This window comes from Equus przewalskii, chromosome 6 (assembly GCF_037783145.1).
Source record: "Equus przewalskii isolate Varuska chromosome 6, EquPr2, whole genome shotgun sequence".
Classification (NCBI taxonomy): Eukaryota; Metazoa; Chordata; class Mammalia; order Perissodactyla; family Equidae; genus Equus; species Equus przewalskii.
This window is the reverse complement of record NC_091836.1, coordinates 51,369,364-51,394,299: the sequence shown is the minus strand read 5'-3', so window position 1 is coordinate 51,394,299 and position 24,936 is coordinate 51,369,364. Positions and strand designations below refer to the sequence as shown.

The 24,936-nt window shown below is 37.4% G+C and overlaps 1 protein-coding gene across 1 annotated transcript; it reads right to left on the bottom strand.

The window, feature by feature from the left end:
• Positions 1-3,280: 3,280 nt before the first annotated feature.
• Positions 3,281-4,246, bottom strand: LOC103563610 (olfactory receptor 7E24-like). Its single transcript, XM_008539044.2, has one exon. It carries the CDS (start codon positions 4,166-4,168, stop codon positions 3,281-3,283), a length of 888 nt encoding a protein of 295 aa, XP_008537266.2. The 5' UTR covers positions 4,169-4,246.
• Positions 4,247-24,936: the final 20,690 nt, after the last annotated feature.

Below are 24,936 nucleotides of genomic sequence, written 5' to 3'. Positions count from 1 at the left end.
AGAGCCATCTGGTGAGAGAGCAGGCAAGATCAAAGCTGAGTCTTTCTACAGATTAATATTGGGAGGGAAAACCCATATATTTCCAAATTCTGTTCATTGGAAGCAAGTCACTACATCCATCCAACAATCAAGGAGATGTGGATATACAAGGGCATGGACACAAGTGGCAGGGGGAATTGTGAGCATCTTTGAAGCCACCCATCAAACAATCCTGACCCTCTAACAGGACTGTTGGCTGTAAGAAAAATAAGACAATGGAGCTGTTCTTCTAGTTTTCCAGCATCTTCTCCAACCCATCACACCATCATCTTTTTAGGAAAAATTCCCTGGGTAAGAACTGGCACATGGAAGAATTTGCACGTTTGGGGTTTGCACTGTTTGGGGTACATCTGCAGATCCCACTATGCTGCTCATTGCCGTACAGTCAGAAATCCCTTTGGTTTCTCTTACACCAGTAGAGTTCCTCCATTGATGTCATCATGCCCATCAATGTCTGAGCAAGCCATAGCTATCCAGTGCCCACATTTAACAAACATCTCATTTATACTCAACTAGAGAAGATTAATCTCTCTCTAAATGTGTTTTCTTTAGAATCTTTGTGTTGAAATCTTTAATATAATGTGCTTTGGGCTTAGAAAGTGGGATGTGTGGGAGTCTGTTGCAAACTTTCACATCTTATCTTTGCAGTCTTCCTGCCTCACAGTTCTCTGTATGAGGATCTCAGAGATTGATTTCTCGTTAACTGATATGTAGAAAACTAGAATATATACCCAACTAAGTTGGAGATAAAAGAAAAGATGTTAATTATGTGTGCGTGAATCAATGGCAGAGGAAAATTTGGGGAGACCAAATGGAGAAAGTGTAGAGAAGGATTAGAAGAGAGATGAGTAATGAGATATTTTAGATATTAGGGTCACTGCTAAACTGAGTTTAGAAGACATGGTATGAAAACCAAAGATATGTTTATGAGTGATTTGTTTTGTGTTTTTCCCAGTCCCCTCTCCCTGCTATGATGAGTATCCTTGATGGAAACAAAAAGACCAACACCTTTTTATATTCTCTTTTTAGATGTCCTCTTGATAAATTTCTATCCTTTTATTCCTTTATTATTTGTAGAACTTATAAGCCCACCCTTTATTTTGTGACTTTTTTTCCCCTTCGTTTTCTCCTCAAATCCCCCCAGTATATAGTTTGTATATATGTATTTTTTTAGTTGTGGGTCCTTCTAGTTGTGGCATGTGGGATGCCACCTCAACATGGCCTGATGAGCAGTGCCATGTCCACACCCAGGATCCAAACCGCGAAAACCCCAGGCCACCAAAGCACAGTGTGCAAACTTAACCACGTGGCCATGGGGCCGGCCCCTATTTTGTGACTTTTAATCTTGTACATGCTATTAGATGGGCAAATATAGTTCCTGTTGAATATTAATACTAATTGAAATAAACCAATGATAAATGTCTTCTCTGAAGAGTTTATAGAACACTCTCTAGGACTTCCACCAGTTCAGGGAGAAAGGGAAATGCTGACTATGTGGATTAAAAAATATGTTCACTTTCTCTGTTAAGAGAGGGAATAATTTATTCAACATTATACAAAGTAAAGTTGTGCCTAATCTCTGCCCTCACTGTGCTAGATTTGGAATATAAGCATTAAGGATACTATGTCCCAGTCCTTAAATTGCTCATAGTTTCATTTCCAAAAATTACAAGGTCTCCTTTCTGGCATCCAGGTTAGAGCACACTCAGTTTTAAAGTCCATTGTCAGTGAAATTGGTAGGTGATTTACCTTAGAGGTAAAAGGCAGAGTAAATTCAACTAGTTGTTGGACAGGTTTTCAGAGAACCAAGATTGCTACCCAAAAACTATGTGTGACATCTCTAAGGAAAGATAGATACTCATTTTTAAGAATGCAAAAGGAGCCCAAAGACTGAGTTATAATGACAAAAGACAGGGAAGCCTGGTAACAAGGTAAAGTCCTAACCAAGCTGTTACTATTAAAAGGAAAGACTTCATCTTTGCTGACAACACAGACTTTTGCTGAATAGGGTAAAGTAAAAGAAGACAAAGTTCTATTAATTTATGATGAAATTTGTGATTTAATAATCCTCAGACACCATTAGAGACATACATTGACTGGAAATATGATATCAGCACTTAAGTCTCAGTTGTACACTCTTTACAAAGTTTATATTTAAAGCCACTATTATTTTATGAGCTCATATTTCAATATTCCAATTGCACTCAATTCATGATATACCTTTCTCCTTATGTTATGATTTATCATTCAGAGTTCAGCCAAGAAAAAAGAAACCAAGCTAACTATTTCAACAAAGAGAATTGAATACAGGGAGTTTATTAAATAGCTGCTGCAGGCAACAGGAAAAATAGAACAATGTGGTGCCAAACAGAAGCTAATAAATACCAACAACTTAGGAGTGTAAAGGGAATATTGAACTTAACTTTAGAGTGTAGTGAAATTTACTGCCAATTATTAAATATACATAACAATAAAGCCACATGGAAAATAGAGCTGTGATTTCAGAGACCCACCCTAGCATCACAAAGAAAAGTACAGAAGCATGAATGTGGAGCAGAGAGACAATAGCTTAATAACTAGCACAAATGAAAATCTTACAGTGTTGAAGGACAAGGTATTTGAAGAAAAAAAATTGAAGAAAATGACATTGTCTGAAGCTACAATTAGCTCTTTCAGAACTTGCCGCTTTGAGCTTGATCTCTTCAGGAACTCACAGCTGAACCATCTCAGATTCTTTTAAAAATGCTCATACCTATACGTACACCAGTTAGACTAAATCAGAATCTTTGGTGATGGGAGCTGGTCATCAGTATTTATAAGACTCCCCAAGAGATTCCAATAAAATCCATGGTTGAGATCCAATGAGCTGCATCCTCAGACATTACCTGAATAAATAGATTTGACAGATGCAAAATTCATATGGGAAATACGCAGGAACCATAGAAAAGGATGTGGAGTTTAAGCATATGACAAGAGGGTTATGCATTTCACCTAGATACCTGGGTTATTGAGGAAAACCTCCCATGCATTCGTTATGATGTACAAAGGATCCCAGAATATTCCCCCATTCAATTAAAGACCAAACAAAAGAAGCAACTTTTGTATATGAAACATGAATAGGAATGAAAACCATGAGACTGAAAAAGTACATGACCAAGGAAGCACTATTCACTGATTTAGATGTTAGGTTTGGCTGATTTTTCCAACTCAGATTCCAGAAAGGGCACACATACCTCTGAGATTAGATTAGTCTACTGTAAAGTCTCCACAGGGCACTTTTGATGTCCCTGTTCCTCAGGCTGTAAATGAAGGGGTTCAGCATGGGGGTGAGTATGGTGTACATGATTGAGGCCACCACATGCTTCCATGGAGAAAGTGACAATGTAGATCCAAAGTAAACTCCAAGACCTGTTCCATAAAATAAGCAAACAACTAACAGGTGAGAGCCACAGGTGGAGAAGGCTTTATATTTCCCACTTGTTGATGGAACTCTCAGAATGGAGGAAATAATTTTATAGTAAGAGAAAAAGATCCCTGAGAAAGGGATAAAACCAAAAATGGCACCAACGAAATACATGACTATGTTATTGGAGATAGTGTCAGAACAGGCAAGGCTGAGGAGTTGAGAAGGGCCACAGAAGAAATTGGAAATTTCCACATGCTTGAAGCAGGTAAGTTGTAACACAATCAAATTGTGCAGCTGGGAGTCCAAAAGGCCAATTAAAAAAGATGCCAAAACTAAGAAGCCACAGAGGCATGGGCTCATGATGACAGAGTAGTGCAAAGGGTGACAGATGGCCACAAACCGATCATAGGCCATCACAGTCAGAAGCATATCATCCATACATGCAAAATGGACAAAAAAAGACATTTGTGTCAGGCAATCCACATAAGAGATGACTCTGTTTTGAGTTTGGATGTCCACAATCATCTTGGGGATTGTGGTGGAGATGAAACCAATGTCAACCAAGGACAGGTTGGAGAGGAAGAAGTACATGGGTGTTTGGAGGTGGGAGTCAGACCTGACCACCAGGATGATGAGCAGGTTCCCCAAGATGGTGACCAGGTACACAAGGAAGAAGAGACCAAAGAGCAAAGGCTGCAATTCTGGATCATCTGAGAGTCTCATGAAGAAGAATTCTGAGACACCTGTTAGATTTTGTGGTTCTCTGTAGCTTGGACACCTGTTGAAAAAGAAAGCAGGGTTGGAAAAAAGGGAGCAAGTAAATGGACACCAAGCAGTGTGTCCGTATTTTGGATTCAAACAATTCTCTTGTGATGTTATGAACCCCAGTACCTTCACCAGTATTTCTCTGTATGACTAATATTATCTTCTTAGAACTGTTTCTTCATTGATTTCTGTGTTATTCACCTCTATCTACACATACTTACTTTACAGAAACATGACTGAAGAGTTCAGAGTAGCAGGAAAATTTGAGATAACAAATCCATGATCACAATAAAATACAGCCTACTTCTTTAAGAAAAAACATAGAATAAGAAATGCCCTTCCCCCTTTCAGAAAAAGAAATCATTTAAATTTAAAACAGTTAAGAAGTAGTTAAGGACATCAACAACTTGGAGGAGTGAGCTGTTCCCTTTGTCTCTCCCCCTTTTGAACTACAACTAAGTAGACATTCACTGACCAATTAAGGAAGCCCACACAGCACAACAGGATGCCTAAGAGACAATGCAGCTATACATCTGAGAGTGGATGGACTGGCCCTCCAGGAAGTGGCAGAGATAGGTGAGCACACCCTGCACTCCCCAAGTAGCCCTGTGCACACACACAAACACTTTCCAACCTAGTGCAAGAGCCCAGAAAGTTGGAACATGCAGAGGGGCAACCATAAGAAGAGGAGGTGGTAACCTTTAGCCTGTACTTTTGGTCACTCTCCCAGTGAAGAAAGGGAGCCCACCGTGCCCCTGTCCCATAAACGAGCAGCCATAGCTCAGGCCCCAGCATGGAAGCCCTGCCTACCAAGCACAGTGGCCCACAGATTGTGGATTGAAAACAGGGACCTCAGTGGATTTCCATGCTGGGGCAAACACTTCCCCAGTGTGTGCTAACACTCACAGTGCAGCTGCACTCCCAAAAAAGGAACAGATCCAGGTGGCCTCAGGAATAGGTGTGGCAGCTTTGAGCCCACTGTTGATCACTTTCTTGTGGGGAGGGGAGCTCAGATTGCCCCTGAGGAGCCAAAGAGGGGCCCTAACTTAGCAAGGAAGCCAGGCCAAACAAGGAGAGTCCACTCAAGTGCCTGTATGCACCCCAGGCTGGAGCAAGCACCCATAATACCCCCACAGCTTCCAGCAGATGGGTGGGGCCAGAAACACTGCTCTTGCTCTCCTCTAGCATAACAGTGGGAATCTGTGTCCTAAGAATACCACAAATGCCCTGACAAAAGATTCGTTCATTAAACACCATGAGAAACTACAGCAACAATTTAAACCAGGAGGAAAATAACAATTCTCCAGAAAGAAACACTGTAGACACAGAAATATACAACCTAAATAATAGAGAATTCAAAATAGCTCTCATAAGGAAACTCAATGACATAAGAAAACACAGAAAGACATTCAAGGAGCTCAGCAATAAAATGAATCTCTTCACCAAAGAAGTTGAAATTATTTTTTTAAAAAAACCAAGCAGAAATTCTTGATATGAAAAACACAATGAAATAAATAATAATCTAGAATGATTAGAAATAGAATTGAGCTTATGGAGGAAAGAATTAGTCTTCTTGAGGATAAAAATATAGAAATTCTACAGGTGGAGGAGGAGACAGAACTGAGATTTAAAAGAAAATGAAGAAATTCTTCAAGAAATATCCAACTCAATTAGGAAAAACAACATAAAGATTATAGGTATTCAAGAGGGAGAAGAGAGGGAGAAAGGAATAGAGAGCTTGTTCAAAGAAATAATTGCTGAGAACTTCCCAAACATGAGGATGGTTTCAGATTTACAGATAAACAAAGCTACTCGAAGGCCCAACTTTATCAGTGCTAAAAGACCCTCTGAAAGGCATGTAATAGTCAAAATGGCAGAAGTTTGGGATAAAGAAAGACTATTAGGAGCAAGAAAGCAGAAGAAAATAACCTACAAAGGAAACCCTGTCAGGCTTTCAGTGGTTTTCTCAGCAGAAACCCTACAGGCTAGGAGAGAATGGAATGATATTCAAAATACTGAGAGACAAAAACTTTCAGCCAAGAATCCTCTATCCAGTGAAACTTTCCTTCAGATATGATGGAGAAATAAACACTTTCCCAGATAAACAAAAGGTGACGGAGTATATTGCTGCTAGACCTCCCCTACAAGAGATAATTAAAGTTGCCCTCACACCAGCAACAAAAACACAAAGGTCTACAAAGCTCTGAGCAAGGAGATAAATAGACAGACATGATCAGAAACATGTAGCTCTCTACTAGAGCAGGGAGGCAAAGGTTCAATTAAAACTTAAGACAGAAAGGGAAAGAAAACATCAAAAGCAATGATAAACACTTCAACTTAGCCACAAACTCACAAAATTAAAAACAGAACCGTCCATAACAGCAATTACTCAGAAGGGCAGAGGAAAGGGAAGGAACCTCCTTAGGTTAATGGAGATAAGAGGCAATGAGAAAATGGACTATCTCATATCACATATCTTTCATACAATCCTCATGGTAACCATTAGACAAAAAATCAGAGCAGAGCCACAGTTCACAAAAAGAGAGAGAACTGAGAAATCTCTCTCAGAAAACCAACGAAATGAAATGGCAGTCAGAAATACAAAGGAAGAGAAACAGTGGAAACATAAAACAATCAGAAAACAAGAGATAAAATGGCAGCATTAAGCCCTCATGTAACCACAATCTCTCTAAATGTAAATGGACTAGAGTAGCTGGATGGATTAAAAAACAAGACCCAACAATATGCTGCCTCCAGGAAATGCACCTCAGCTAGAAAGAAAAACATAGGCTGAGATTGAAGGGATGGAAGACAATACTCCAAGCTAATGGCCAATGAAAGAAAGCAAGTGTTGCCATACTTGTATCAGACAAAGCAAACTTCAAGTTAAAAAAGACAGTGAGAGACAAAGAGGGGCAGTATATAATGATAAAAGTGACATTCCTCCAAGAGGACATAGCACTTATTAATATATATGCACCCAACACAGGGCACCAAAGTACATAAAGCAATTATTAACAGACATAAAGTGAGAAATTAACAGCAACGCAATAATAGTAGGGGACCTTAACACCCCACTTACTTCAATGGACAGATCCACCAGACAAAAAATCAACAAGGAAATAGTAGATTTAAATGAAACACTTGACCAGATGGACTTAACAGACATATATAGAGCATTCCATCCCAAAACAGCTGAATATACGTTCTTCTCAAGTGCCCATGGAAGATTCTTAAAGATAGACCATATGTTGGGTAATAAGGCAAGCCCAAATAAATTCAAGAAGATTGAGATCATCACAACCATCTTTTCTGACCACAATTCTATGAAGCTAGAAATCAACTATAAGAACAAAACTGGGAAAGTCAGAAATATGTGGAGACTAAACAACATGCTATTGAACAACCATTGGATCATTGAAGAAATCAAAGAGGAAATTAAAAAATACCTGGAGATAAATTAAAATGAAAATACAACATACCAACTATTATGAGATGCAGTAAAAGTTGTCATAAAAGGAAATCCATAGCAATATAGGCCCACCTCAACAAGCAATAAAAATCTCAGATAAGTAATCTGAAAATACACCTAACAGAGCTAGAAAAAGAAGAACAGACAAAGCCCAAAGTCACCAGAGGGAGGGAATTGATAAAAATCAGAGCAGAAATAAATGAAATAGAGATGAAAAAAGCAGTAAAGGATCAATGAAACTAACGCCTGGTTCTTTGAGAAGATAAAAAAAAAAAACCTGACAAACCCTTAGCCAGACTTACCAAGACAAAAAAGAGGAGGATCAAATAAATAAAATTGGAAATGAAAGAGGAGAAATCACAACAGATACTGCAGAAATACGAAGGATTATAAGGGAATACTGTGAAAAATTATATGCCCACAAATTTGATAACCTAGAAGAAATGGATGACTTCCTACACTCATACAACCTCCCAAAAATGAATCAAGAAGAAACAGAGAATCTTAACAGACCAATCATAAGTACAGAGATAGATACAGTAATCAAAAACCTCCCAAAAAGCAAAAGTCCAGGACCAGACGTCTTCTCCGGAGAATTCTACCAAACAATCAAGGAAGATTTAGTACCTATCCTTCTCAAACTATTCCGAAAAATTGAAGAAGATGGAACACTTCCTAACACATTCTATGAGACCAACATTACCCTGATACCAAAACCAGAGAAGGACAACACAAAGAAGGAAAACTATAGGCTGATCACTGTGTGAACTCACTGCATGAACTGTGTCACTGATGAACTTAGATGCAAAAATCATCAACAAAATATTGGCAAACCAAATACAGCAATACATTAAAAGAATGATACACCATGATCAAGTGGGATTCATTCCAGGGACACAGGGATGGTTCAACATCCGCAGATCAATCAATGTGATACACAACACTAACAAAATGAGGAATAAAAATCACACGATCATCTCAATAGATGCAGAGAAAGCATTTGACAAGATCCAATTGCCATTTATGATAAAAACTCTCAATAAAATGGGTATTGAAGGTAAGTTCCTCAACATAGTAAAGGCTATGTGTGACAAACCCACAGCCAACATCATACTTATGGTGAAAAACTGAAAGCCATCCCTCTGAGAACGGGAACAAGAGAAGGGTGCTCACTAACCACTCCTATTCAACATAGTACTGGAGGTATTGGCCAGAGCAATTAGGCAAGAAAAAGAAATAAAAAGAACCCAAAATGGAAAGGAAGAAGTGAAATTTCTCTATTTTCCGATGATATGATTCTATATTTAGAAATCCCTAAAGAATCCACCAGAAAACCAGCAGAAATAATCAACAACTACAGCAATGTTTCAGAGTACAAAATCAATTTGAAAAAAATTAGTTGCATTCCTATGCACTAACAATGAACTAGCAGAAAAAGAAATCAAGAATACAATCCCATTTACAATTGCAAAAAATGAATAACATATCTAGGCATAAACTTAACCAAAGAGGTGAAAGACATGTACACTGAAAACTATGTCACTATTCAAAGAAATTGAGGAAGACATAAAGAAATGGAAAGACATTCCATGCTCATGGGTCCAAAGAATAAACATAGCCAAAATGTCCATACTACCTAGAGCAATCTACAGATTCAATGCAATCCCCATCAGAATCCCAATGACATTCTTCACACAAATAGAACAAAGAATCCAAAAATTTATATGGAAGAGCAAAAGACCCCAAATAGCCAAAGAAATCCTGAGAAAAAAGAACAAAGCCAGAGGCATCACAATCCCTGACTTCAAAACATACTACAAAGCTATAGTAGTCAAAACAGCATGGTACTGGCACAAAAACAGACAAACAGATCAATGGATCAGAACTGAAAGCCAAGCAATGAAACCACACATCTATGGACAGTTAGTCTTTGATAAAGGAGCCAAGAACATACAATGGAGAAAGGAAAGTCTCTTCAATAAATTGGCCAAACTGGACAGCTACATGCAAAAGAATGAAAGTAGACCATTATCTTGCACCATAAAGAAAAACTAATTCAAAATGAATTAAAGATTTGAATGTAAGAACCAAAACCATAAACCCTAGAAGAAAATATAGGCAGTACACTCTTTCACGTTGGTCTTAGCCACATCCTTTCAAATACCGTGTCTAGTCAGGTAAGGGAAACAAAAGAAAAAGTTAAATGGGACTACACCAGACTAAAAATCTTCTACAAAGCAAAGGAAACATCAACAAGATGGAAAGACAACCCACTAACTGGGAGAAAGTGTTTGAAAATCATTTATCAGACAAGGAGTTATTATCCAAAGTATATAAAGAACTCACACAACTCAACAACAACAAAAAAACAAACATGCAGATCAAAAAGTGGGCAGAGGATGTGAACAGACAATTTTCAAAGGAAGATATACAGATAGCCAACAGGCACATGAAAAGATGCTCAACATCACTAATCATTAGGGAAATGCGAATCAAAACTACAATGAGTATGACCTTACACCAGTCAGAATGGCTGTAATTACCAAGACCAAAAACAAGTAATGTTGGAGAGTATGTGGAGAAAAGGGAATGCTCACACACTCCTGGTGGGAATGCAAACTGCTGCAGCCACTATGGAAAACAGTATGAAGATTCCTCAAAAAACTAAAAAATAGAAATACCATATGACCCAGCTATCCCACTACTGGGTATCTACCCAAACAATTTGAAATCAACAATCCAAAGTAACATATATACCCCTATGTTTGTTGCAGTGCTATTCACAATAGTCAAGACATGGAAGCAATCCAAGTGCCCATCAACCGATGATTGGATAAAGAAGATGTGGTGGGTGTGTATATATGTCTATATATACATACACAATGCAATACTACTCAGCCATAAAAAAAGACAAAATCATCCCATTTGCAACAACATGATTGGACCTGGAGGGTATTATGCTAAGTGAAATGAACCAGACTGAGAAGGACAAACACCATATGATTTCACTTATATGTGAAATATAAACAAACACGTGGACAAAGAAAACAGTTCAGTGGTTACCAGGGGAAGGGCGGTGGGGGGTGGGCACAGGGGGCAAAGGGGAACGCTTATGTTGTGACAGACAAGAAATAATGTTCAACTGAAATTTCACAGTGATGTAGACTATTATGAATCTCAATTAAAAAATAAATTAAAAAAAGAAGCAGTTAAACATACCTTATTTTATGTAAATACAATGCTAGATATTCCCTTCATTTAGAATATTCATAAAAACACAGTATAAAAGGCAGGACTGTGTAATCTGGATTCTAAATTACAGTTGAATGTTTACAATCAGAAAACATTTTTATGTGATAGTTATCATGAGTTATATCATTCTTGGTTTGCTGTCTTCCCTCCTTCATGGAAATAAGCGATTGCTCAAATTTGAGGGTTTTTTTTTTTTTAAAGTTGTTTAGTGAATAATTCCTATCTTTGGTTTTGGTGGACTTCAAATTTTGGTAAGTATGGTTTAGTTAAATGCACATAATCATACAGCATTGAAGAATACAAAGATGGCATTAGTGTACAGAACAACTTTCAACGATTAAACAATAATGAAATTTAAGAAACACACTTGAAATTGTTTATTATATACAGGGTTATTTGTATCAACCCCATACCATCTCAGTAAAAGATCCAGTATATGAGACAACTCTTTTCTCTTTTGGACTCTATTCTGTAGTAGCATGATAATACTGCTTCACTGTTTTTTGGGTTTTTTTCAAACTTTAGTGAGGTACAATTGACAAATAAAAATTGTGTATCTTTAGGTTGTACAGCATGAAGGTATTTTAAGGTATACAGTATGATTATTTAAGATACATGTCAAATTATTAACACAAGCAAATTAATTAACACACCCATCACCTCACATACTTACCATTTTTGTGTGTGTAGTGAGCACTCTTAAGATATACTCTATTAACAGCTTTCAAGTATTAAATGCAGTATTATAAACTATAGTCACCATGCTGTACATTAGATCCCCAAATCTTATTCATCTTACAACTTAGAGTTTGTACCCTTTGACCAACATCTCCCACCAACCCCCAGACCCTCTACCAACCCTCAGACCCTGACAAGCACAGTTCTATGCACTGATTATATGAGTTGAACTTTCTTATATTTTACATATAAGTGAGATCATACATTATTTGTCTTTCTATGTCTGGCATAATTCAGTTATCATCATGTCCTCTAGGTCCCTCCATGTTGTCACAAATGGCAGGCTTTCCTTCCTTTTATAGCTTAACAATAAGACTGTGTGTGTCTGTGTGTGTTTATATATACATTTTTTATCCATTCATATGTCAACAGACACTTTGGTTGTTTTTATTTCTTGGCTATTGTGAATAATATTGCAGATCCCATATCATATAGAGATTTGAAACATTAACAATAAAATTTGACTTTTCTTGGTATCTTACCTTGGCTTCATTCTTCTGCATACCCGTCCCCAAAGGCAGCTAGTGTCATAAACTTGATGAGAATGCATTCTTGTCAGTGTTTCCACAAAGTCAATATTGATTGATGTATCCCTAAATAGTTTTCTTAAAAACTTACCTAAACAGTGTACCAGACATGTTGCCTCTGAAATCTACTTGTTTACCACAGCATGGGGTTTGATTCTCTTTGTGAAGTACATACAACTACTTCAAACATTTTACTGATGCACATTACTACATGAGGGAAGACGTCATTTTACTCAGTGTTTAAGTTTATACTTATATACTGTAATATAAATTCAAAAAATTTCAAATATATATTTATAATGTAATAATGTATTTATAATTTAAATTATTTTATGTATATATTAAATAAATCCTGACATATATTGTATACATAAATTATATTATTATTTATATCTTTTTCTTCTTAAAACAATCCTATGAAAGTTTTTGTGCCTCTCTCCATATCACACAAGTGAGAATTTGTATATAGTAGGTGAGAAGGGATTAGTTTTTCAACTTCTAACAATTGGTGCATGTTCAATTTTACTAATAATTACCCATATTTGTTGTCCCATTACTAAAAGAATTTTCTATCAGCTACATCCTCTTAGTAATAAAGTATACATTTACAAGTATCCTTGAAGTCTGTCTTATGATAATCATTCCATGGTAGATCCATATCAAATTTTCATTTTGTATAGAAAATATTTTCAGTCTTAGATTTCAAAACTGACTGTAAAGTGTATGACTATTCATAGAAATCCCTAAAATCCGCCACATTCATGCCCTTATTGCCCCTAGAAATTGCTGGCTTATTCCCATAATTCACATCTGGACTCACTGAACCAAAAAAGTAGGAATCAATTCTTCTGCCTCCATTTGCTCATTTGGTATCAAACTCGGTTTGAAAAGAATTACTCATTGTCTACAATGGAGGTGACAGAGACCTGGTGCAAAAATAAGGAGGTTTATGTTTGAGCCCTGAATCTTTCACCCACTATGTGTGGAATGTATATAAATCTCTCCAGCTCTCTGTGCTTTTGTTTCTTCACAGAGAAGAAACAAATGAGGAGTCTAACATCCATCTCTTGAACATGTGTGACACCTAAGGGAAGTTTGAAACTTAGTAAATATTTGGTCAATTTTTTAATTAAAAAATTCAATCATTATCGGAATAGTGCATTTAGTAATGAAATACAATCCAAAAACTGTAATGACATTTTATGCATTATATGGCAGAGAGGTCAAAGCCTCTCCTGTCTCAGAGCACTGGAGCAGGGAATGACATGAAATCCTAAAATGTCTCAGCACGTGCAATATGATTTACTGCCTCCTTCATTTCTCCCTCTTTTTTTTTTCAAATTTATGAAAGTCTCTACTGGTTTTCCAATAATTGAATGCTGTAGATACTATTTTAAATGAAAAATAGTAAGTCCCCTAGAAAGTTCCTGATATAGGCATAAACAAGCACTATTTTTCAGTATATTGGAACGTTCCTGAAAAGGATGAACACACTGGCATGAAATTGTCAAATGTGTGCAAGTCATATTGCCCACACTTTAAGATATATCTTCTGTGGCAAAAAGGTACTGACTCTTGGGAATCGGAATTAAATGACATTCAGTCATTTCTTTCTATATACTAAGGTTGTAGTTTTGTAAACAAAAATGAAGTGTCCTGTCAGGGATGTAGGCAAACTGTAACTTCAGGTCACCAAAGATTTAAGTCAAATGACGTGAGAATTAGCAGTATCATTATTAGGAATAAATATCTGAAATTTTTTGTTATCCTTACTTAATGCATTCAATACATATTTATCACAGAGAGAGCATCCGTTATTTGTTTAATCCTTATTATGTGGAGTTGCATCAACTAGGAACCAATGCAAAAGGCAATTGTAAGTTTCACAGATGCTAAGAACTTGCTTCATAACACACTAATAATAAGTGGAGCAGACAGGATTCAAAACTAAATTGTCAGTCTGAGTCCCATGCACTCAACCTCATTGTTTGCAGACTTTCTGAAGGTTTTGAGCAGAGGTGCAGAGGTCTTAACCACAGGTGCATATGAGACACATTTTTTCACCTGTTTCAGTTTCCTGAGTAGGAATAGATCTCAAGACTCTGACTGTATATCTCCTTCTTTGGTTTAGTAGGCTGATTATAAGAATGGAGGAGCAAATAGGCAGTTGAAGTGAAATCCAGGAGCAGGGGCAAGAGAGAGGCATCCACCCTGAATTATCGTGCATGAACTCTCTATGATCATTGCCCATTTTTCCTATAGTTGACGCAGCAAGTGCTACTTATTACTCTCCACTGTGGTCTACCAGAAACCCCTACAGGGAAGAGGATAGTAAACAGGGGGTCTCTGCCAGGACTGACAGGGAACTGAAATTGATACTGGCCCTGATATCCATTCCCCTACATTAAACCCAACATATATGGGGTCAAAATCAAAGCACTCACCCCCTTTCCCTGCTTATTCTTCAGCTTTCTGGCACCAGAATACATCACCCACCACAGAAGCAGACAACCAAGGATATCCACCTCCAGATTCCCTTATCTTGCCATTCTCCTTGCTGCAAGCAGCCTCACAAGGCCTAACACAGGCTGATGTGAAAACACCAACTAGCAAGGCTACAGGTTACCCAATCCCTGCAATCATTTGCATTCCTTACGACCTTTAAAACCTATGGCCTTCTCCCATCTTTTGGGGAGAAAAGATGAATTTGAAGGCTCACTCTCATCTCCCAGCTGATATTAACTGAAATAAAAATCCTTCTCCTTTCCATAAGCCTAGCATTCCAGTTTTTATGCGGCCCCTTTTGTGTGGTGGGTAAAGAGCCAAGGGAGGAGACACAGGCACAGAAGCATAATAATAGAATTAGCAAACTAAAGTGCTGCAGTCCTTTATCTTTTCATTTATAATTGTATGGCCATTTATTTACAATTGTATCACCTTGGGGGTTCAATGAACAGAGTTCATAATTAGCAAGTTGTGCCATGTTATCCCACTCTCTGAGGACTTGCTCATACTAATGGAAGAAGAATTGGAGACAAGTGAATGTGCCTGGAAAGATCTATGTTCTTCCTCTCCTCAGGATAAAGTTACCTGTGCTCCTTACTTCTTACTTCCAAGTTGCAGGACTTTAACATAAAATTCCAACTTCTTCTCAATTGAACAACTCAGTGTGTGATTTTGATATCTTTAAATTCATTTTATTAATCATGAAATCTATGCAAAATTAGTTCTTCTATAACAAGAATGTGATACTATTCCATTTTCTTAGTTAAAATTTGTCTCTGAGGATAAATTATTTTCATTTCCTTAGCTCTTGTTTGGGTTGGCATTTTGCATGTTGGAGATTTACAGGATTTGCTTTTTGCTAATTTGAATGCGACAAGTTCTAAATTTTTTATCTAATCGAACTACATTGAAATATTACAAAACTATTGATTTTTACGTATTTATTTGGCAACTGATACTTTAAAACTTCAGAGGGCCTCTTAGAAGGTTGCAATCAAGGTGTTGACTAAGAATTCAGTCATCCCAAGGCTTGACTGGCAGAAGACCATTTTCAAGCTCACACATGGGCTATTGGTAGGATTCATGTGTTTGCAGGCTATCAGTGAGAGAATTCCCTCAGTTCCTTGACATCTGGACCTCTTGATGGGTTAGCTCATAACTTGGCAGTTGAATTCCATCAATGTGAGCAACATAGAGAGCAAGACAGATGCAGCAAAAATAAAAATAGATTTTTTTCACTCTATTCCCAGAAGTGACTTCCCAACATTTCTTCACGTTCTCGTTGTCAGAAGTGAGTCACAATGTCCATCTAATGGTTATTGTGAAGGAATATGAAATACACAAGGGAATGAAAAAATGAGTTAGGAACCATTGAGAGCATCTCAAATACTGCCCACCACACAAGCTTCATCTTATACAAGGACGTTGTGCTCCTAGAACTTCAAGATTCAGGTCATCTACACACACACACACACACACACACACACACAAACACATACAGTAGAATATTATTCATCCATGAAAAAAAGCTATCCTGCCATTTGCTATGATGTGGATGGACGTTGAAAGCATTTTGCTAAGTGAAATAAGTCAGATGGAGAAAGATTAATACTGTACAATCTCACTTTTATGTGGAATATAACACATAAAACTCATAGAAATGGAAAATGGATTAGTGATTGTCAGGGGCTGAGGGGTGCTGAAAATCGGGAGATGTTGGTCAAAGGATACCAACTTTCAGTTTTAAGATGAATAAGTCCCAAGGATCAAATGTACATCCTGGTGACTATAGTTACCAATACTGTATTGTGTACTTGAAAGTTTCTATCAGAGTAGAGTTCATGTTCTCACCATAATATCAACAACAACAAAATGGTAATTATGTGAGGTAGTGGATGTGATTTGAAGAGCCCCACCCCAGCACCACAAAGCAAAGCAGAGAAGTGTGAATTCGGAGCCAGAGGGGCAAGAGCTTCGTAATCAGCACAAGTGCCCAGCTGTATGGTGTAGAGAGAGGGAAGATATTTGAAGGAACGTTATCAGGAATCATGGGGAAAACACATTGCTACTGCTACAGTAGAGTTTTTTGTATCTTCCCTTTTGGAGCTCTCATCTTTTTAGGATCTTTGGCATTTACCCCTGAGTACTTAGGACCCAAGACATACAGGTTATCTTTGAATGAAAGATCTGGTTTAGATCAGTAGTTCTCAATGTTGGCTGCACAATAGAACCACCTTGGGGCTTTTAAAACTCCTCATGCTAGGGGCACATCCCAGTTCTGTTAAATCAGAATCTCTGGTAGTGCGATCCAGTTATCAGTATTTTTTAGCTTCCCAGGTGATTTCAATAAAACCAAAGGCTGAGAACCAGTGACATGCATCCTCACACATAACTTGCATGAACAAACTTGATAAATAAGAAATTTATATAGAAAATACGCAAGGGATTTGTGAAAGATGTAACTTTTTACTATATAAAAAAGAATTGTTCATCCTCTGGGATGCCTGGGTCATCAATAATAAACTACAGAAGGCTCAATAGATATAACAGGATTCCGTCACGCAGTGATTATGATATGCAAAGGAACCCAGAATATTCCCCCAGTCCCACTAAAGACATACCAAAAGAAGCAATATTCAGATATTACAAAATGAGAGAAATAAAAGCTACAGAACTGTGTGTTAAGAGATATAGGATTTTCAGATCTAGATATTTAGTTGTGCTACATTTCCCAACTTTCACTTCTAATGGATGGCACAGGTACTGACATTAGATATTTTGCTGAGAAGCTGTCACATGGCTCTTTTGATGTCTCTGTTCCTCAGACTATAGATGAAGGGGTTCTGCATGGGGGTGACCAGTGTGCACCACCGAGACCACCACATCGTTCCTGGGAGAAAGCAAGACTGCAGAACTGAGACAAACCCCAAACCCTATTCCATAAAATAAGCAAACAATGGGCAGATGAGAGCCACAGGTAGAGAAGGCTTGTACTTCCCACCTGATGAGGGAACCCTAAGAATGGAAGAAGCACTTTTATAGTAAGAGAGAAGTATCGCTGAGATAGGGAGAAAACCAGAGATGGCACCAATCAAATACATGACTGTGTTATTAGTGGAGGTGTCAGAACAGGCAAGGTTGAGGAGTTGAGAAGTGTCACAGAAGAAATAAGAAATTTCCACATCTTTGAAGTAGATAAGTTGCAACACAATCAAATTGTGCATCTAGGAGACCAAAAGGCTAATGATTAGTGACATCAAAACCAGAGGAAAGTACATCAGAGAGGAAAAAGTACATCAGGGTGTGGAGGTGGAAGTCAGAGTTGACAGCCAGGATGATGAGCAGATTCCCAAGCATGGTGACAGGACAGGAACACCCCACAGAGCACAAACTGCAGTTCTGGATCATCTGAGAGTCCCTTGAGGTAGAATTCTGAGACATGTGTTAGACTTTTTGGTTCTGTGTAACTTGGAAAGTTTTTGAACAAGAAAGGAGGGTTGGTAAAAAAGGAAACAAGTGTATGGAAACCCAGCTCTGTGTCCATATTGTTGATTCAATCAATTCACTTGTGAGGCCATACACCCCAGGACCTTCCCAATACTTCTCAGTGTCTCAAATCCAATTTTATTAGAAGCTTTCTTCATAGCTTTCTGTGTTATTCATCTTTTATATACACACTTTGCTTTAGAGCTTCTCACCTGAAAACGTTATAACAACAAGGACACTTAAAGATAACAAATTCATGAACACCATAAAATACACCCTATTATTCTAAAGAAATATATTAAATGAGAAATATCCTTCTGCCTCCAAGAGAAAAAAATCATACTAATTGAGTGACACTTAGAAGCAGTTTTATTTTATCCAGATACAGTGCAAGAAATTACTTTTATTTGGAATACTGATAACCTGTATAATTGCTAGAACTGCATTATCTGGATCCTAAATTAAGGTTAAATGTTCATGATCAGAAAGAATTTTTTATTATGTACGAGATATCTTCCTGGGTTTTTATCATTCTTTCATTTTCTGACTTCTCACTTCCATGGAAATATGTGCTCACCAGAGTATTATTGCTGTCTTTTAAAAGTGTTTTCAAATATAACTCCTAACTTTGACCCGGTAGAGTTCAAATGTTGATAAACATGTTTTGCTAAATGCACAAAATCATACAGTATCATTGTCCCCATAGGAGGCACTAGTGCACAACATATCTCACAATTTAAAAAATAAGTAAATTAAAAAAAAAATTTTCCGCTTTCTCACCTTATGCGCAATTATGTATCAACCCTACATAAAACTGAGGAAACACCTGGTGTTTGACACGGATCTTTGTTTTTTTGATCTCCATTTAGTACTGCTTGGTAAAGTGCTTACGTGTATTTCTAAACTAAACATTTGAAGTGCAGTGTCCTCATCAAATCCAACTGTCTTGTTTACAGCTAAAGAATGTAGAACCATAGGAGTCCCCAAACCAGGTCTGAAACCCAGCCTGCTTATGTCTGCTTCACTTCAGTCTGTACTGAAACAGGGAGGATTCTCCTTCAATCGATACTCGTTTAAATCAATTCTCCTTATATACAATTCTCCTTAAATCAACTTCCTGAAGCCAACTTTGACCTTCACTTCCTTTAACAGATCACACTATGAGTTAATCTTGGGGAAAATGCAAAAGAAAAAAGAACAGAGATGGATGTATCAAACACCTGGGGAGTTTCCAGGTTGGTAAAATGGAGATAATAATTGAACTTACCTTATAGGGTTGTTTTAAGAAATTGAATTAAATAAAACATAAAGTGCTCAGACCCATGGTTCTCAGTCCTAGTTGATTATTGCATTTACCAGTGGATATGGTAAAATGTACCAATGCCCTGGCCACAGCCAAGGACCAACTAAATAATAATCTCTACACACATGTTTCTTAGTGGTCTCATGTAAGGCCAGAGTCAAGAAGAATGCCTTAGAATATTGCTGGGCACTTAGAAAATATTCAGTTAATATTACCTATTATTAGAGCAATTAATATACAGTGTCTAAATTAAAATTATAAGCATTTAATAATATTCTCTTCTAAACTTATATTTTATAGGCATTTGAAATATTACCAACAAAATCTGAATTGTCTTTAAATCCCTGCATGGTTCCATTGCCTTGTACACCTGTCCCCCAAAATAACCACTGTCATTAATTTGGTGGGTATATTTTTTGTCAGTGTTTCCATCATGGTCATATTTATTCATCTATCTATTAAGGATTTTCTTGGAAATTTACTTAAATAGCATATTACTACACATATTGCACCTAAAATGTTTTCATTTACTACCACACTGTGTTTAATACTAGATATAATACTTTAACAGATACATAGTATTACCTGAGGGATGAACTTCATTTTTATGTACCAATTCCTTACTCAGCAATCCCAGGAAAGTTCTTTTGCCTCTCTCTACGTTGTGCAAGTATGAATTTCTATACGATATGTGCATGGAGAACAACTGTTTTTGTTGTAAAAATCAATGCCAGTTAAATTTTAGTAGTTATTGACTGTATTTGTTTTAACAATAGAAAATCAGCTGCTGTCAACTACATGTATTATTAAGATATAAAATCAGAAATATTCTCAAGTATCTAATAATAGTCATTCTGTGATAGCTTCATATGAAAATTCATGTCTTACATAGGGAATAATATGTCCATATTTCAGATTTTCAAACCAGGCTGTAAAGTGCATTACCATTAATAGAAAATCCCATCATCCACCATATTAGTGCTAAGTGCCCCTAAAAACCAGTGGTTCATTACTCTAATTCACAGAAGTGTGTGTAAATCTCTCAACCTCTCTGTGCTCATGCTCCTGATCTGGAAATGAAGAGAATAACAGCCATCTGAGAGATGCGTGGCATCCAAGGGAAGCGGAAATTCATGAATATTTGTCATTGTTTTGTAACTGGAATTTGAATCATTATTGGAACAGTGTGTTTATTGATGAAATAAACTCTAAGAAAGTCTTAATAACCTTTTATTTGATTATATGGCAGAGAATCTGAAGGATTTCTTGTCTCAGGGCACTAGAAATCCTAAAAACGTGTTTCAGACTGCACAATAAAATGTACCTTCCTGTTCTCATTCTGCCTTTTCTTTTTCATATTTATGAACATCACTGTGATGTTTTTTTAATAACTCAAGTCTTTATATGTTATTATATGGAAAATAATTGATCCTACTGAGCGTCTATGACATACACACAAGTACTATTTCATCCTTTCTCCTATCTCATGGGACGTCCCTGAAATGGGTGTAGACACGGGCAAGGAAGCACCACTGTGTGTGTACCATATTGACTGTGCTCTGTTTCTTGAAGCAAAAAAGGGTCTATTCAACATTTAACTTATTTTGGGGTTTTCTATTGTTCTTGTTACCTACTCTGTGCCAAAGGAGATATAAGCTCCAGGGAATTAGAAATAAATGTGACTCAGTCATTTCCTTTCAAGTGTTCAGTATCTATTTGCATAGGGACAAAAATAAAATGTTTAGTCAGGTATCCATTGAAAACCAAACCATCATATCACAAGATATTTTGATCAAATTGTACTGTATAAATGTAGCTTTGTGTTATTAATTATAATAACAATATCTACATAGTTTGCTCATATATGATATGTATCCCTTGCATATTTAATCACATAGGTAGTATGCATTATCTACTTAGTCTTTACTCAACGGAGTGCTATCAACTAAGGATTAAATCTGATGACAATCTTGAGGCTCCGAGACACTGAGAAATTGCTCCATGTCAATGCATAACAAGTAGAGCAGGTTCAACTAAAAATTACACCATGGATCTCTGTAGCACATGCGATTAACTTTTTCACTTCATTAAAACTCAGAAAGTTTAAGGCAGACATACACAGGTCTTAACCAATGACACATCTATTGTACACCTTTTAATAGTTTCTGGTGTTCTACATATAGATGGACCTGAAACACTGATGTCACATCTCCCTTTGAAATAAAGAAGGGCTAAATTACAAGAATGGAGGAGGAAATGGATGGCTGAGGCAAAATACAGGAGCAGGGGCAAGAAAGAGATCTGCCTTAAATTGTCATGAGCCAGCTCTTTCTGTGGTCCCTGCCTGTCATCTCAGCCATCCTCCCTGTAGTTGATAGAGCAAGTGCCACCCACTGCTCTCACTCTGGTCTACCAGTAACCTCCAAAGAGAAGAGGACAGGGAACACAGGGTGTCTGCATGAAATGACTAGAGAAGGGATATGGCTTGTTGGGTTGGCAGTGGAGAATTCGATCCAGGGGCCTTATGTCTAGAGTCAGACTGTTTGATTCAAATCCAGGTTCATCTCATCCTGTCCCAGATCAAGTTAAATTAGAAGTCTATAATCCTTTTCTCATCTGTAAAATAGCCATAATGTGTGCACATATATCTTAGGGGTGACTATGCAGATGAAAAGAAACAAATTACATGGAGCACTTAGATCAGATCCTAGCATGTAGGAAAATTTAATAAGTATTGATGATATCGTGTATGTGATCATGCAGCATCATTCCCCACTCATCTTCATGATCATTTTGGAATGTTTAGGGGACAGTTTAGAGGAACTCATTTCCTGCTCCAGTGAGACAGATGCCTATGGGAGCTGGAATAAAGTGGGAGGAAAGCAGAACACTAAACGGGAGTTCTTGGATCCCCACCAGAACCAAGGCATTAACTTCATAGGCCCCTGAGCTGAAACTGTATATTCGTGCCCTCACATCTGGCTACCACAACTGCCCTAACTATCCTGATGATAAAGAAACAATGCTCCCCCAGTCCCTCCTGTATCCAGTATTTCCAATGGCTTCACCAGACTGTACTTCCTCTATGCGGCTGCATGACAAAGGAATGAAGATCCATCGTCCTTCCCATGCCTGGTGAGTGATGAAGGCTCAGACTTGGTTCTTGGGACTTGCAGGAAGACCAGCCAAGCATGGACCCCTGGACGCATACAATGACTCTGGGAAGAGGAGACACACATATAGGTCCAACTGTACTGGGTCCAGCAGACAAAGTTTGCAGGGCACAGGCTGATTATTTACAGCTGTTTGGGCTGGAAAGTTCAATGCACAGAGCTCATAATTTGTCAAATTGGCCCTTGTTATCCCAATGTCTGAGGATTTGTTAAGAGTAATGGAGCGGGTCATAGGAAAAGTAAATGTGTTTTGTAGCATAGGAGGAGATCCACATCTCATGAAGAATCTTACCTGTTCTCCTCTTTCTGACCTTCAAGTTTCATACATCTTCATAAGAAATTCAGACTTTTTAAATTAACATACGTCAACATGTGAATTTATTGTCAAATGCATTCCAGTGACAAAGTAATTTGGAGAAGATTAGTTTCTCTACATCAAGATTCTGATACTATCTCCATTTTCCCAGTTAACATTTGTATCTCTACAGACAACACTTTTTTACGGTTATGGAAATAACAATTAATATGAGATCTAGCCTCTCGATAGTTTCTAAAGTGTTCATATGTTATTTTTGGCTATACGACAATGCTGTACACAAGGTCTCTAGAGTTTACTCATCTTGGTTGAATGAAACCTTTTGCCCTTTAATTAGTAACTCTCCATTTCCCCCTCATGCCAGCCCCTGGCAGCCACCAGTCTACTCGATGAGTCTATGAATTTAAGTATTTTAGACACATCATGTAGTATTTGTCTTTATGTGATAGGTTTGTTTCACTTAGCGTAATAACCTTAAGGTTCATCCATATTATTGCAAATGGCAGGATTTCCTTCTCTTTTCAGGTTAAATAGTATTCATATATATATATCACAGTTTTTATCCCTTTATCTCTCAATGACTGTTAGGTTGTTCTCATATCTTGGCCACTGTGAATAGTGCTGCAATAAACATACCAGTGCTACTATCTCCTTGAGATCTTGATTTCAATTTTGGGGGCGGTAAGTACCAAGAAATGGAATTGCTGGATAATGCAGTAGTACTTCTTTTAGTTTTCTAAGGAGCCTCCATGTTTTTTTCCATAGTGGCTACCACATTTTCTATTTACATTAAGAGTGTGCAAGGGTTCCAATTTCTCCACATCTTTGCCAACACTTGTTGTCTTTTGCTTTTTTATATAGTAGCTATCTTGACAAGAGTGAAGTGATATCTCAGTATGGTTTTGATTTGTATTTTGCTGATGAACAATGATTTTTATCACCTTTTCATGTACCTGTTATCCATTTGTATGTCTTCTTTGGAGAAATCTCTATTTAAATCCTTCACCGATTTTTTAATCAGGTTAGTATTTTTTTTTCTATTGAGCTATAGGAGTTTCTTATATATTTTGGAAATTAACCAATTGTCAGGCATATGTATGGTTTGCAAATGTTTTTCTATTCCATAGGTGCCTTTTCACTGACAAAGTATCTTAAGAGCACTGAGTTGCCACAGGTCTCAAATTTTTGTTGAGATCTAGGTAGAGTTTTGTCTTAAAATCCCATACCCTCTCTATTATCTGTGATGCCTTTCTCATGACAAGGATAGTAACACCACTGCGAGATAGTTACTGTGGCCCTTTTTGGCATATTTCCATTGAGGCTCCCCCCTCATTCATAGTGTTAATCAATTATTACCATGCATTCTAAATGTTGAAGTTTATAGAGGAAAAGGCAAGCATAACTTCTGGGGAAAATATAAAGTCATAGACAACATTACTGTATTAGTTTGGGTTTTCCAGACAATCAGAACCAAGAGGATATGTATTTATTTATCTACAGAGAGATTTGTTTTAAGATATTGGCTTATGTGACTGTGGAGGCTTGGCAAGTATAAATTTTGCTGGGTAGGTCAACAGGCTAAAGATTCAGGAACAGTTGCAGTCCAAGTCCACAGGCAATCCACTGGCAGGATTTCTTCTTCCTCCAGTGGGTCAGTCTTTGTTTATGAAGGCCTTCAACTGATTGGCGAAGGACCTCCCACATTAGAGAGAGTCATTTGCTTTACTCAAAGTCACTGCTCTAAATTTTAATCTCAGCCAAAAAACACTTTCATAAAATCATCCAGAATAACATTTGACCAAATATCTGGGCACCATAACCCAACCGAGCTGACACAGAAAATTAACCATCACAATTGCCTTGGCAAATTCCAAGGGCTTTTGACCATTACTTAGGTGTTCAGAAATGCGGACACAGCATATTAATTGTTCCAGAGTAGATAAGACCAAAACCA